Source organism: Drosophila nasuta, chromosome 2R (assembly GCF_023558535.2).
Source record: "Drosophila nasuta strain 15112-1781.00 chromosome 2R, ASM2355853v1, whole genome shotgun sequence".
NCBI classification, from domain to species: Eukaryota; Metazoa; Arthropoda; class Insecta; order Diptera; family Drosophilidae; genus Drosophila; species Drosophila nasuta.
In genome coordinates, this window is record NC_083456.1 from 20,220,693 (window position 1) to 20,235,923 (window position 15,231).

Sequence of the window (15,231 nt, forward strand, 5' to 3'; positions counted from 1 at the left end):
CTTCGCTTCGTTTCCCAAAACCAAACACAAAACTTGCTTTAATTTTTACTATTTTTATCCAAAAACGAAACCAAAAAAAACAAAAACACTTTTGGACATGACCAAGCCGTGGAACAAGTGTTAATGACACTTGCTTTTTTTTTGCTGTTTTTGAGAAGTAAAAGAGTGGAGTGTCGAGGGGGTTTTGCTGGCGACTTGTCTGTCAAGCGCGCGTTGAGAAATGTTTGTGCATGAGAAATTGTTTAGCCGCTGCCGAGTGCAGCAGACACATGTAGACACAAGCAAGAGCAGACACATAAATTCTCATTTAACATCGTCAAATTAATGACTCGCAAATGCCACAACGTTGGCCCATAACTTTCCAAGCAGCAGCAGTCGTAGTTGTAGGCACGGCACGTTCACAACACAATCTCTACACGTTTCCCTCATTGGGTTCAAGTTGAAAGTCAGCTCAGCTCAGCTCAGAATGTGCAGAAAAGATCAAGAGTTGAAAGTTGCGCCACCGTGATCAGCTGTGTGTTCTATGTGATCACAAACCATGTGTTTACCTCAGCCACGATGAGCTCATCCGCCACAACAGAAAGTGAGAGAGTGAGAGAGCGGGAGAGAGACAAACAGACGGCTGGCCGACCAAGTGGAAAAACTTGTCAAACAACTTAACCGGCTGCCGGCCGGCATAGCACAGTTACAACATGCCACAACTACAGCAACAACAACTACAACAAGACAGCATAATGGCATTGCATGAAATTATATAATAAAAGCAACAATAGAGCTCTGTGCTTTGTTATATGGCCAGATAATTGAAATACTCTAAAGCGGACAACACAACTTTGTCATTGGATTGGCAACCCTTAATGAAATTTATTTTACCCGCTACCCATAGGGTAGAAGGGTATTGTAACTATGACCCTATAAAGTATAGTACCATATAATATAGAATATAGTATGTATTATTGATCGGCGTCAACAACAACGTGAAACACTCAATCTCAAATACTATAAAAGCAAAGCTTTAATTCTTTTTCGACAGCACTTGCTTTGTTTGCTTTGGCTGACAATCTGGTATATTTTGTACTCTATGGTATACTTGAAATGTTGTACTATAGCGATATACCAAGTATGGGCTATATAGGCCTATTTTTTATTTGTAGAATATGGTTTTATTGAAAATGGACAGCGGGTATCTCACAATCAAACACATTTCAATGCAGCTTTCTTACATGTTTTTTTTATTATTTATTTTATAAAAACTTTAAAACACAAACTTTAAACTAAATTTCGAACTTACTTAACTGCGCACATTTGACGTTCGAACTAATTAACCAGAAATTGCGCAATTTAAAATTTCCGAAACTAAATAATTAAATTTACGCTACATTATTTGCAGCGTAGCTCAACTTCGGTTTTGCCTTGCTTCAATTTGCCACATTTCCCATGAAGTGGCCCCAAAGCTGCACTAGCAAATTCGTTAGACATGTGAAGCAGCCGCAAAGTTTTAATGCTTTTATTCCCCTTTTTCTTTGCCCCCACACCCCTCCCAAAAAAAAGAGAAGGAAACGCAACTTGGACACTTGTTGCCATTTTTATGGTCTCTCCAAAAAATGTTGAACAAGCACTGAGCTGCCATCCATTTATAAAAAGGGGGCAGATATAATAGTATATAAGTATATATATTTAAACCGAAGAGTAAACGCAGTGGGGTCTGGTAGTTGTTCGTGTAATTTCATTTTTTATGTGGTTAATTTTCAGCGTTTAACAATCGCTTTAGCCCAAGGAAACCAAACACTTGCCATAGAGCCAGCTGAGTTGGCGACCTTGCGGCGGGCTTTTCAGCAATTAATCACAGCTTAACGTGGCTCATTTACTCGCCAGCTGGCGGCTCGAAGCCAACTAAACATGGAGTCGTCATCATCATCATCACACTTACAACAACAACTAGTCAAGGTGATGATGCACATTTCAAATGTTTATTGAAGAATTTTTAATTTTTGTTTGATAACCGATTAGCGTGGAGTTTTAGTGTGATTTTCAAATGTTGAAAGTCAGTTTTAACACGTAAATTAATGTCCATAAGTGTCACTTTTGTGGCTGCGCCCTTCTCACGAAATAATTAGCAAGAAGAGCACGTGCAAATTGCTGAGGTCCAAACGTTACCAGCTGTCAATTTCAATTACAAGATTTGCGGCTGCTTCCCCAGCGGGGCAGCTTTTAAGTGGCCGTGACTAATTAGGAATTAAATTGACAGAAAACGTGTTCCACTCAGCTTCAGCATCGACGTCTTTAAACTTTCTACATCATTTATGTACATTACAATTTATAATGTCATCCCTCATCTGCCGCAAAGGATCGCAAAAGTCGCTTGTCACTTGACCACGCCCTTGCGACCAGTTCAAGGTTGACTCAGCAGCAGCAGTGGTGGATGCCACATTGTGCAACAAGTTAAGCCAGTCAGCTGGCTGACGTGTTGAATGCCCAACGCTTTAACTGTTGCACTCGTGACAGCGACTAAATCCCTACATGAATATATGTAGCTATAGTATAGTAAGAACATATAGATTGCTGGCTGACGAGCGAGCTCAGCTCTTTCACCCACGCAGCACGTGTAGCTCTGGCCAATTAGCTGGCTGGCTTTGTGCCTGGATCTGCAAGCGAATGCTTTAAAGCAGATTTAAGGATGTCAAGCGAAACACACGTATGATTTTCATTCAAGGCTTCGCATATAATCTAGTTTATTAACAGTCGACGGCAGCCAGAAAAGCGCACTTGTCATTTGTTTTAAAGACTGAAGAAACCATACGAGAGATATGGCCAATAAGCAGATGAGCTGCGTAGCCATAGTAAAAAGTTTGTTAAATTGTTAAATAGTTCAGCTCCACCACAAACACGAAAATGATATTTAAAAGCTAAATATAAAACTTTTATAAATACAATAAAAAAATTGCGTGTTCAAAGTTTTGGCAACTGCAGAATTTAAATCGGATTTAGCAGTTTGGTGATTGCCAGGGTCGTTGGCAACCAAACTCTATAATTAATTTAGTCCGCCACTCACACACACACTTTGTTAGCTGCATTTACACACAATCGTCAGTTATTAACCTGGACCTCGGACCTGGAGCTGAGCTTGGGACCATCACAGAACGGTCAAAACCCAGGCAGCAGACAATGCAGCGCCAAATGAAAGCTTTGCAACCTGTAACCTGATTCGAGCTCGCACTCGACAGGTGGCCCAGCGTGCCAGTGACAGTGAGTTGCACGTTGGTTGTGGCATGGTATGTGCAGCCAGCAGCAGCAGCAGCATCTATGCCATGCCACACAATAAGCGGAATATGAAGGCGAGTCATGTTGTCAGGGCAGCAACGTATCCTTGCCATGCCAGGCAGCAAGCCTGGCTGACTTGCTGTCTACTCTTAGATGCGGCGAGGTCGTGTAGTTTTAATTAATTTAATTTCACGCTCATAAAATGCCAAACAATGCGAAAAACTCCGGCACACACTAAACATCGCACATCATATGCCGCACAAGCATAACAGAAGGTGGCAAAATCGTGCCAAGAAGTCAGCCAAAATGCTTGAAAAGTTTTGTCGAGCTGTCTAATACATCTAGATATCTCTAAACAGCAATTGCATAATTTGTGCATACGCTATCAACACACAAACACACCCGTCATCCGTCAGACGTTATAATTCAATTTAGAAATGCATTGCAGCGGAAATAAGCTCAACCAAACGGCGATCGCTGACTCAACTAGGGAGCAATGGCTGCAACTGTATAAGAAACAATAACGACGACGACTTAATACTCTTGGTTATCATTTTTAATAGTAGAAAGTCTGCTAAAGAGATCCACTCTAATGCAAACACCGTAATGCATAAAATAGAACTACATAATTTAAATACATTGATACTAAATATTTTTAAGTGATCTTCTTTTAAGCAGCTATCTTCTTGTATGATTCAATAAAAATTTACTAAAACTAATTGAGACTTTTCTCCATTTGTAACACTTTTTGTTAATGTTTCAAATTAAAGGTATGCAAAAAACTTCGAAGAAGAAAGTTTGATACCATTGCTCAACATTTTAGAGATTTATATAAAATAAAAATGCATACTGCACTCAATATAATTAAAATGGATTAATGCAAAAGAATATATAATTGCTTGATGATTATTTTTTTAAATCACATCTTTTAAACCTGCTATTGATTAATGAATAAAGCTAATAATTGAAAAGTTTACTAAGAGAATGATATTTGATTAATAAAAATTTTCTATAATTTATCTTTTCTCCTTTCGTCAGAAATTTCTTCACAAAATTAAATAGCCTACTGATCAGATAATGATTTATGACTTGTTTTGATTTTCCTTGTTACACATCTCTTCACAAAATAATAAAACCCTGTGTCAACCTAGAGCATAATGTAACTGTTCTCTGTCGTAATTGAAAGCGTCATAATGTGATCGCAATATGTGTGCAGCTTGTAGGCGGATTGACGGCATTATGAGCATAGTACTACATACAATATACATATATATTATGTGTGTCAGTTGGACAATGGCCCCGACGCGCGATCTATGGCGACTGAACTTCTAGATCAGGTATTCACACACACACACACACGCGCACACATGGTGTGTGTTTAATGGACTGCCAAAGCGAGCACGCGATGCAGTTCAGCTGTGACGATCATTAGTGAGCGTATCTTAAAGATACGATTGTATCTAGCTGTGCATCGCAAGGCTACAGCTGTTTGCCAAATGTACGCATTTAAAGCTTTTTATGGTTTGCTTTTCGTTATTTGTTGTTGCTTGTTATTAATTGTTGACTTCCCATTTTCGTCGCATCCGCCACATGTGGCGAAATTGTTTAGATTTTGTATGCCATCGTCACTATTTATGCGCTTTTTTTATACTTTGTTGTGGTTGTTTTTCTACTTTTTGTTTAATTCTGCAAGTAAGGCAAACGCAAAACACCCGCACACCCGCACACACTCACTTAGTGTGTTAATGATCTGCTCTGCTGCGCCGCATAATAAATATAGCACAACAACAAACAGGTCAAAATAAAAAAGCGGAAAAGACGAAAATATTATACTGTTTTGGAGCAGCGATTGCAAATCATTCACACCTGCTGGCGCAGAGGAAACATAACTATGAATGAATATGTAATGAGGTTAATGCTAATAAGAATAAAGATAATATTCTTAAGCAACTTCTATTCAATTCTCACCAAACAACTCAATAATGATGCATATCTATCACTTTCAATTATTGAGACTCAATTGAATTTTGCCTTTCAAAACACTTAAATCACACGAGAAGCACATGATCTTTTACGTACATAAAAGTAAGAAATAAAAGAACTAGCAAGATACGACGTTGTTCAAGTTCCCGGGAATTATCATGAAATGTTGTTGATTCCCATTCTCGATGCAGTAATTTCCATTCTCATGCATAAATATTTAGGTAGTGTTTGGCATATGATGATGTTGATGACGACGACGCGCCGTCGCGACGGAATGATCTGATTTCTGATCAGCTTTGATGCGGAGATAGCAATGAGGTGCGAGAGACTAGAGAGTAGCCTCTCATTGCTTCATAGCTTCTCCTGGCCTGGACGATGGAGTGTCTGCCTCAACGGACGGACTGACTGACTGACTATGTGAGTGGGTTGCAGATGGTGCCGTTTATTCTGTTTATTTGTGCACAGCGTCTTCTCTTTTCGTTGTTTTTTTAATGCGAGAGAAGAGCTGCTTATTTTTTGTGCAAATTGCTAGAAATCCAAACACACATTCGTTGCGCAAAACGTGGCAAAGCATATGACGATCATGATAAAGAGGCAAACCAATTAAAAGACCAAAAAATAATAATTAACTTATTTTGGCGAATTGGCAGCGGAATGCAAATGCCTCATTAGCAGCACGACTGATAAAAGAGATGTTGCAGACGTTGCATGCAACAATCAGCATACAAGATCCTGGCAAATGCCCAGAAACTAAAACTTCCCCCACATAAAAAAAAAAAAGAAGCGAACTCACTTAAGTAGCTCACTTGCAACCTGTTGCGTCTGCCACACACAATTGCCTGGGCAGGTCGTCACTTATGGGCCAGACATTATCATCATGCTCATCAGCAGCAGCAACATTAGCAGTTTTCATTCCCTTGCCACTTGCCACTTGCCGCACCAACAACTACGACGACCACGATATATGAGCGAGGAAAATGCTACACATTTTGGCTGGCAAATCACGCAAATGAAATGCACAAAATGTGCGCCATTTATATCATGCAGACGACCTGCCTTAGTCTCCCTTCCCTTTCCATCCCCTGTGCCTTGCCCCTAGTGTTGCCGCTGACGTGTGGCAGGTTGCCTAGGAAGAAGAACTCGGGCAAAAATATGAGGCAAAAATATGAGCCAACAGGCCACAGGCAGGCAGGCAGGCAGGCCGCAAAAAGACATTGCACAAGAGCATTGCACACGAGTTGCTCTCGCTGCCAGCTGAGACACAGTCTCACCCAACATGCTGCTTCTCCTCTCATCCTCCTCTTTGTCCTCCCCCTCGGGTCTTGCCCCATCTTGTGCCACACTCAATTGCGCGCTAATTCAGCGCAGCTAGCACTTAATAATTTCTTTTCATAATTGAGTAAAAAAAATTGAAATGGAAATAAGAAAAATAATATAGTGACGGAAAGCTAACGGTGCGTCGCATTTAACGTAGACAGCCTGGGTGTGATAGAGATGTCAAGATATGACACTAGGCAACTGTCTGGCTAGTCAGTCAGTTAGAGAGCGTCCAACATATTGCAGACTGCGACAGACACATGTCGAGGGTTGCTATAAGAATAGATCTGTTGTTTTATCATGAAAAAACACAATTTTTAAGAATTAACAACGATATTTTCTCTGTAGCTTTTGATGAATAAATGGACTATTTTCAATTTGAATAATATCAAATTATTGAGAATTAATTAGGTTTAACTCTTAATGAATTGATGTTTTCTCAACTTGACAAACCTCAACTGTTTCATAATTAATCTATAATTCAGAACTATGTTAAATATAATCATTTTCTCTTTATCTTTGAAGTAAAAGGTCAATTTTTATAAAGCCGATAAAGCCAAAAGTGTGGTATTATTCTTAAAATATTCCAAATTATTATACAACAAAAATACTGAAATATAGCGAAACCCATATTCGGTATATCTATATAGTACTACATTCGAAATATATCTCAGAGGTTAAAATATACCATATTGACAGACAATTACAGTATTACAATGACACCCGATTACAGTAGGCAAAATATGCCATACAAAAGACAGGCATGGTAATATCGTGTCGGTTTTTGACGCTCATAAAGAATACATATTCTTTATAGAGATGCCTCCTTTTGCCATTCCCTACCGCCGCAAAGTTATAATAACCTTCTAGCAAATAAGATATTTGTTCAGGAATGCTATAAAATAGCAAAGCTATTTACTGAAAAACGTATATATATCGTATATACATTTTAATAATAAAAATATAATTTATATCTAGAATATCTGTTGTATAGCTTTTCATTAATGGGTATGTCGTTTCAATTTGAAAAGAACCCCGCCTTCCTTTAATAAATATTTAATTGCTAATTAACTTTTCATGGATAAAAACATTCATTTAAATAAAGTATCCTTCAAAGAACCAACTTCTTCAAACTCTTAAATTTCTTGTCTCATGTATCTCAACTACTTAAATTCTTTGACTAACTGCAGTAGCAAACCATGCAAAGTCTGTGTAAATTGCCCACACTATCTTGACTTGGACCGCCCAGCGTTGATTGAGCTGAAATGCATTCACAGCATCTACAAAAAAAGAGATTTATGAGTGTTGGGGGTGAGCTGAGGAAGTAGAAGTGAAGTGGCAGGCAGATGGAGTGCTGCTCTGCGTTGCCTTGGCAATATCTGTGCAGGGTCTGTTGTAAGGGTCTCTGACACGTCTGATTTAAGTCACCATGAAAATGCTTTGAAGATGCACGCGCGTTAAAAAAGGCAAGGTGCGCAAATTAGTTTGCGGTGTGGTGTGGTTTGGTGTGGCTACTTGACAGTAATTGCCACGAGTGGGGCCACTTGTGGGGACAAAAGCCTGTTGAATACGAAATAGAAAACCATTGATCAATAGCTTCAAGATAAGAGAGAAGTGGAGGAGTGGAGTTTCGACCACACGACGACGAATGGACGATGTTAATGGAAAAACAGATACAGCAAATTTGCTGGCTATTAATTTCCAATTGTGTTGGGCCCATTGATGACACTTTGAGCAGCTACCAAAAACCGACAACTTAATTGGCTTAGAGGTTGCCAGGCAACGACATTAACAGCAGAGCAGCAGCAACACACAAACACATTCGTACAAAAGGAGCTACACAAAGGCAGCTTAGCACGCATTACGAAACCATAATACGTATGGCGATTAATCAACTGTCTAAATAGCTGGTTGTGTGTGAAGGAGAGGGGGAAGGGGAGGCCACCGAAACTTTTGGCTCTTTAACTAATTTATAAGATTTTTATCAGGACAGCGAGCGCCATCGTTGCGCTTGACCCTTGAGTGACCCACTCAACGGGCGTGATAATTGCACTATAAAAATGCGCAACTGGGGAAATAAATTAGCAGTAGTTTTTTTTTTTTTGCTCTTTCTTCTATTTTTGTTGTATTGTGTGTGTGTTTCTCTTGTTGCTGCCATGAAATAAATCTCAATTAATATGAAAATCGATTACGTTGCGCATTAATTATTTAAAAGGACGAGGCAAATGAACAGGAAGTTTCTCTCTTCCTTCCTTCATTCAATCCCCTCGAGGTCGCATATAAATTGACGACACTACCTGCAAATGTGTGTGCTTGTTCTTGTGTGTTCGTGTTATTATTCGACTTACGTTTTCTTTCTCGTCGTAGTTCCAACTTACCTGCAACAAAAGAAAAAGAGAAGAGAAAACATTAATTTAATTAAATGCAGTACAAAAATTTAAAAATGTGCAAATAATTTATGTGCAGCGCAAATTGAATTAAACGATTTAAAATACATATGAAACATAAATCAGCGCAACAATTAAATTTCAATGTAGAAGCAACAAAGTATTTTTTTTTAAATTTATTAGTGTCAAAAGGCCAACACAAAAGGAAGAGGAAGAAAAAAAAAGAGTATCCTTTCAACCCGAGATAGCGATTGAAACTTGATGCTGCATGCATTGTATGGGAATAAAGCGTATCACGTTCACAACCACAACATTGTAACGTGTCTTGAGCAACATTTATCATGGCAATTCACTCAGCCAACCCACACACACACACGTACGTACGAACATGTGGGTGTGTGCAACAATGATAGCGAATTGTGGACACACGGCATGTGGCCATTGTGCGTAGCAGAGCAGCGCTTAAGTCGCTTTTGTCCTGCAGGAAGTCTCATAAGTCATTTCTCCAAGTCAAATAATTCATAATCGATTTGCAGGACCAAAGACGATGCTGTCGTTACTCCCGCTGCTGCTGTTTGCGCTGAGCAAACACACAAAGACGCGGCCGAGTGCCGCGGGACTAGTTCGTTAGGCCGAGACCCACAAAACTTGGTCCAACATTTACCTATGAAAATCAAAGTGAGCTCTGGGACGAGCCAGCAAGCAAGCAGGGCAAACAAAGTACGCTCCTTGAATTTCTATTAAGCCAACTAACTCAAAAGTAATTGCTAGCTGCTTCTGCTGTCCGTGTAGCAATTGCACGCATCCACTCACTACACGTCGCTCTACTTTGTCTACGTTTTCCCACTCTCTTTTCAGGGTTTAGTCCTGGTGGTCCTTGTGCTAGCTCTCTGCTGGTCATCAATATGTGCGCGTTAATGGATGCCTAAATAAATGATAACTTCAAATTACGATTGCTGGCGCCCCAGCAGCAACAGCAGCAGGAACAGCAACAGCAGCACGTACTGCTAAATACATTCCACTTCGCTGCAGTTTCGAGCCAAAATATTTCCACGTGTTTTCACTCGGGGGCTGCAAGTTGAGTCAACTTCCCGGCTGCTTAGTTATTTTCAAAATACCTCGCATAGCCAGAGAAAATGTATTGATATTTTCACAGCAACAGCTTTGTCAAAGACAGATTTATATCTCAAGACAGCAGAGAGGTATCTACACTTCGATCACAGTCTATTTTCACTCCGACAGCATGTCGGTAACTGGGTTTTTGGGGATTCTCTCGGTTCGGTTTTTTGGTTTTGCCATTTTGCTGTTACGCCACACGCTTCACCTCAAGGCAAGTTTGCGCTCTGCGGTTTTAGCTGCCATCGTAGTATATGTTTGTGTTGCGGAAGCAGATCATTAATTTTTTAATTTTAACATTTTGTTATACACTTAAGCGAATTTCCTGAGCACTCGTGCTCTAGCGAAAAGTTATGGGCAATCAAATGAAAAATGCATTGAGAATATATAAACAAACAAAAAGAGTGGCTAAAAAATATTTCAAGCAACACATCATCTCGAATAATTGTGCTAATTGTGACCATTTAAATGCAATTAAATACGCTGGACATGTGCTTGACTTTCGACATCGACATCGACTTCGATTCGTTTCGATTTGGAGAAACAAATCGCCCAGGTCGCCCATAGGTCATTTGGCAGTTGAGGGGTCTGGCTGCTTAACAAGGTTAACACAACACGCTAAGCAGCTGTCCAAGATGCCTTCGTCGTGTGTTCACGTCGCAACCTCGGTGCACTTGAGGCGCAATCGTTCAACGTGCTGCCAAGCAGCAAGCCAGCAACTTGCAGCATCGCAGCGTTGCATACAAATTGCTCTCACAAGTTAATGTGTGTGTGTTTGTGTTTGTGGATGTGAATTCAATGTGGTTGGAATACTTGGATTGTGGCACGTGAGCTTTTGAAATGTGTAATGGACATTGCTTAATTCCATATTCTATGCTATTCAATGTTGGTTGCAACTTGATTTTATGCAACTCAGGCATCATCATAATAGCTCATTATGTTTGTTGGCTGGCTGCAAAGGCGCATGGCCAAAAATTCATTAGCTAAAAGGTGGCAAAGCGTTGAAAATTAAAGAGCACCGAATTTCGAATTGCCAGAACGCTGAGAACGTTGTCTTTTGACGCTAGACGCTAATTGATTGCCTCAATTGCCGCAATTGATTTAGTCTAGCCCCGGCTAATTGATAGCAACAACGTGCCACAAGAGCACAAACACACACAAATACACAGAAAACATTTTCATTGCGGCTATTTTCGAATATATATAAGCCACGCGGCGCAGCGCAGGTGAAGAGCATCAGGTGAGAAGCGGCAGGTGAGCAGAAGCGCCAACATCACAATCACAAAATGATTTAATAGATCATTTCGAGCGCATCGATAAAAAGCGTAAATTAATTAAGCATTTTACATATGCTAGCGATACATATCTATCTCTGCATATAGCATAGATGATTTATAATCTACAACATATGCCTGCCGCCTTTGCGAAGAAGAATGACTTTGCTCTTAAATTTCACAGACAATATTTTTCATATAGCATAAACATATACATATATTTATAGCTGCATCAGGTCTTTATACACTTTCGTGGGAGTGTTCTAGTATTCAACATTTAATATGTGACACTTCTAAAATCATATTGAAGTTAAAGTTGAAAGTAAAGAGTTATAATTAGATATCGTTTATCATTTCATTCAAGTTCTTTAGACACTTCGTCGAAAGTGTTTTAACATCATTACTCAATATTGAAATTATGAATTGAATTTATATTTTAATTAATATACTTTCACTGATTTCATTTCTTTTATTAAATCCCTTTAGAGTGTGTTTAATCGTCGTCAGTATTTGGCAGACCTTTCTCGTTGTCTCTGGCTATTTCTATTTTTTCTGCTCTTTTATTTTTGTTTGAAAATTTTCGTACGTTGCGGTTTATTTTTGGGGCGCCGAAAAGAAGTGCATAACTTGGCCACGCTCCAACGACCCACGCAAATAAAGAAAATGCTACTGTGTGAATATTGTTATATTGTCTGGGCATAAAATATTAAAAAACCCATTTTTTATGAGCGCCAAGTGGTCAAGTTTACAAAAAGCACAAAACCAAATTTAAAATAACATTTATTCCTCTACAAATACATATATTATTAAAAGCGCACTAGTAGCCTTTCCGCTTGTTTTTATTCTTATATATTTTCTTTCTTTTTTTTTGTGTATTTTTTTTTATGTCTGTGACAAATTTTAAAGCTCACAAATAGCAAACAGGGAATGGCGAACGGCGCCTCCTCAATAAACGTGAACATATAATCGATTTATACAGTTGTCGCATAAATCTTGGGCCGGATTAAACGATATCATGGCGTCTTAATGTGGCAAATTGTAGTGCGACCATTCACAAATCGCTTCTATAATTATGTACAAATAAATATACCTTTTAACTCTTGTCCACATTGTTTATACGTGAAATTCTTCAGCGCTGTTTCCGGTTATTTATAAATAAATCGTAAAAAATTTATTAAGAACTTCAAAAGAGAGATGCACAGAGCGTGCAAAACACAAAATATGCCATAAATCTTAAACGTCGCTGTAGCTTTTGGCCTTTAATATAAATATTATTAAAATTCTTTAAAAATCTGTCGGCTTTTAACATTTGATTTGGGTACTCAAATTTAATTGCTTTTCTTTAAGTAGGTTGTTGTTGTTGTGTATCTTAAAGTCATTAAAGTTGTCCCACATTTAAAAGATACAGATACATGTGGCATAGTAAATAAAATACAAAGTCTGCAATCCAATTGTAATCCCATGTCGTTGGCATAATTCAATTAATAAACCATTACCCAATTGTACACTAAAAACATGTAGCAACAACAACTAATAAAAATTGCATTATAAATCCGAGCAGTAAAAGCGAAAATATCACTGACGAAATGCTGCCACATTAATTTGCCACATTTCAAGAGGCGGCATAAACATGAATTATCTTCTAATGGCATGCAAAGGCCGAATGAACACGACACAGAAGACACAAACATACACACGGCAGAATGTGTCTCTAGCAAAACATAAATTCATAATTTTTCATTAGCGCTTAGATACGTCTGCCAGCAGGAGGAGGGAGGAGGAGCAGGAGATAGGCGGCCATTAAAACGTCGCCAACTATTGACTTATGACCAACAAGAGGCAGAGACAGAGTCACAGAAGCAATGCCAACACAAAAGCGCGTCGTCTAATTATATAGCAACCATGTCCAGCGCCCAGGCGAAGAAAAAGCAGGAAGAACTTACAAAGCGCAAACATGAAAATGAAATAAAAACGTAAATATTATTTTTAGACTAAAGAAAGAAGGGAATCGTCGAGCCAAAAACTTTCCACCAATGTGGAAGAAGATACTTTTAGTGGTTTACTTCTTCAGCGGAAATGCGGCACACACACACACAAACACACACTCTGAGAGTGCTTTGAGATTCATTTAATGCCTTGTTTATGGTATATTTGATACGAGGGCAGCTTAATGAACACACGTCGTATACGTAATGGATACAAATTGAAACTTTATTTACCATTCACATCACAGCAGCTAATCGAATGCAATTGGAATACGTACATATACGATTTTTTTTTTAGATTTTGTTATCTTTTCGGTTTTTGCTGCAAATTGTCGCACAAATATTTGCAATTCAATTGCAACTGAATATCAAATCAAATAAAATGAATTTAAATGTAAAGCATCGTCGTCGTCGTCGCTGTTGTTGTCCATGAGAGATCACCAAACACTCACTGTGACTTACTCGCTCCCTCGCTCACGCTCACACATGCTTTCCATTTTCCATTGAAATAGCAAATGCCAAATGGCATGAAAAATATTCAGGAAATTGGAGCAACAAGAAAAGCGCAACAGCAACACAACAACAACAACAACAATGCCAGAGGCATCACATTGTTGACTGTCGACAGACCGACAACAGAAAAGAAAAAAATATAATTTATTTGCTCGGCAAAATGTTAAACATTCTCTATAAGTTTTGTGTACAATTCTTGGTTTCTTATTTTATTCGATGTTTTCTTTATTTTTTCTATCCCTTGTGTCAAAGTTTGTCGCAGAGCTGGAAACCAATTGCAGTTCAAATGGTCCACATTCGAAAGTTCAAATTGCAGAAGCACATGTTAGGGAGCTACTCTTAAAAACTACTTAGGACAAAATGAAGATTCAATTTAAAAAAAAAGAAAACGAAAAAGTTAACACTTACAGCGCTCATGCTAAGAACTTTCTTTCTTTTACTTTTCGCCCCAATACCAACATAAACTTACCTAAAACGAAAGAAAAGAAAACAGAAATCAAAATATTGGCTACTATAGATAATATCCTTATATGCAATAATATCATGCAAACTTCTGTATTGTTAAAGCTCTACACAGCTGTTTGTTTATGCTGCCGTTCATGTTTTAGTTTATTGGACATGTAAATAAACAACACAGCTGTGGAAATGCCACAAGCAAACAAGCGGAAATCGACAGTCTAATGATTAAGAATGGAAAGTAAATAAATTTTTGTTAAAAATACAATGAATGCATGCACAACTATAAATAATGATTCTCCAATGTGAGTCAAAACAAATAAAAACAAAAAACGAGCTAGCCAGCTCAGTTAATAGAAAACTAAATAATATATTTGAGTTGGAAACAAACACAAGCGATTGAAATTCAATTAGTTGAGTTTCATCTGTAATGGAAGAAGGTGAATATTGAGTGGTATTTTTATACCCATAGGGTAGCTGCGATGTGGTATATTTTGTACACTATGGTATATTTCGAATGTAGTACTTTATCGATATACCAAATGTAACACTTGGTATATTTTAGTATTTTATTTATTAATTTGGTATATTATGAGAATAATACTGCACTATTTTGCTTTTATTCAAATATTATATTTTGCACTCTATGGTATATTTCGAATGTAGTACTTTATCGATATACCAAATATAACCCTTGATATATTTTAGAATTTATATATTAATTGTGGTGTATTTTGAATATAATACTGCACTGTTTTGCTTTTATTCAAAATCGGTAAAGGGTATCTCACAGTCAAGCATACTCTTTTTTCTTTATTGTTTTTATGCATATCTATAAACACAAAATAGTTTAAATTACTTTAATTTGATTTCGATACCGATAACTCAGCTTGTAAGCATTTAAAATATTCTCGGTCGCTAGCCAATCTATGAATCACA

At 38.1% G+C, this 15,231-nt stretch overlaps 1 protein-coding gene across 10 annotated transcripts in view; it reads right to left on the reverse strand.

Annotated features, from left to right (window-relative positions):
* The window catches only part of LOC132787645 (polypyrimidine tract-binding protein 1), a 162,383-nt gene that overhangs the window by 131,370 nt on the left and 15,782 nt on the right, over positions 1–15,231 (reverse strand). For 3 of the 10 annotated variants that reach the window (XM_060794836.1, XM_060794844.1, XM_060794838.1), the window contains 2 exons: positions 14,245–14,305; positions 8,910–8,939 (listed from right to left, as the gene is read on the reverse strand). The exons of 2 other annotated variants lie outside the window; for them this stretch is intronic. In XM_060794836.1, the coding sequence (XP_060650819.1) occupies positions 8,910–8,939; positions 14,245–14,253 (39 nt within the window). In that variant the 5' untranslated portion in view covers positions 14,254–14,305. Of the gene's footprint in view, positions 1–8,909; positions 8,940–14,244; positions 14,306–15,231 lie in introns of those variants that run through there. 5 more of the 10 variants (XM_060794839.1, XM_060794837.1, XM_060794843.1 and 2 more) reach the window with 4 other exon arrangements.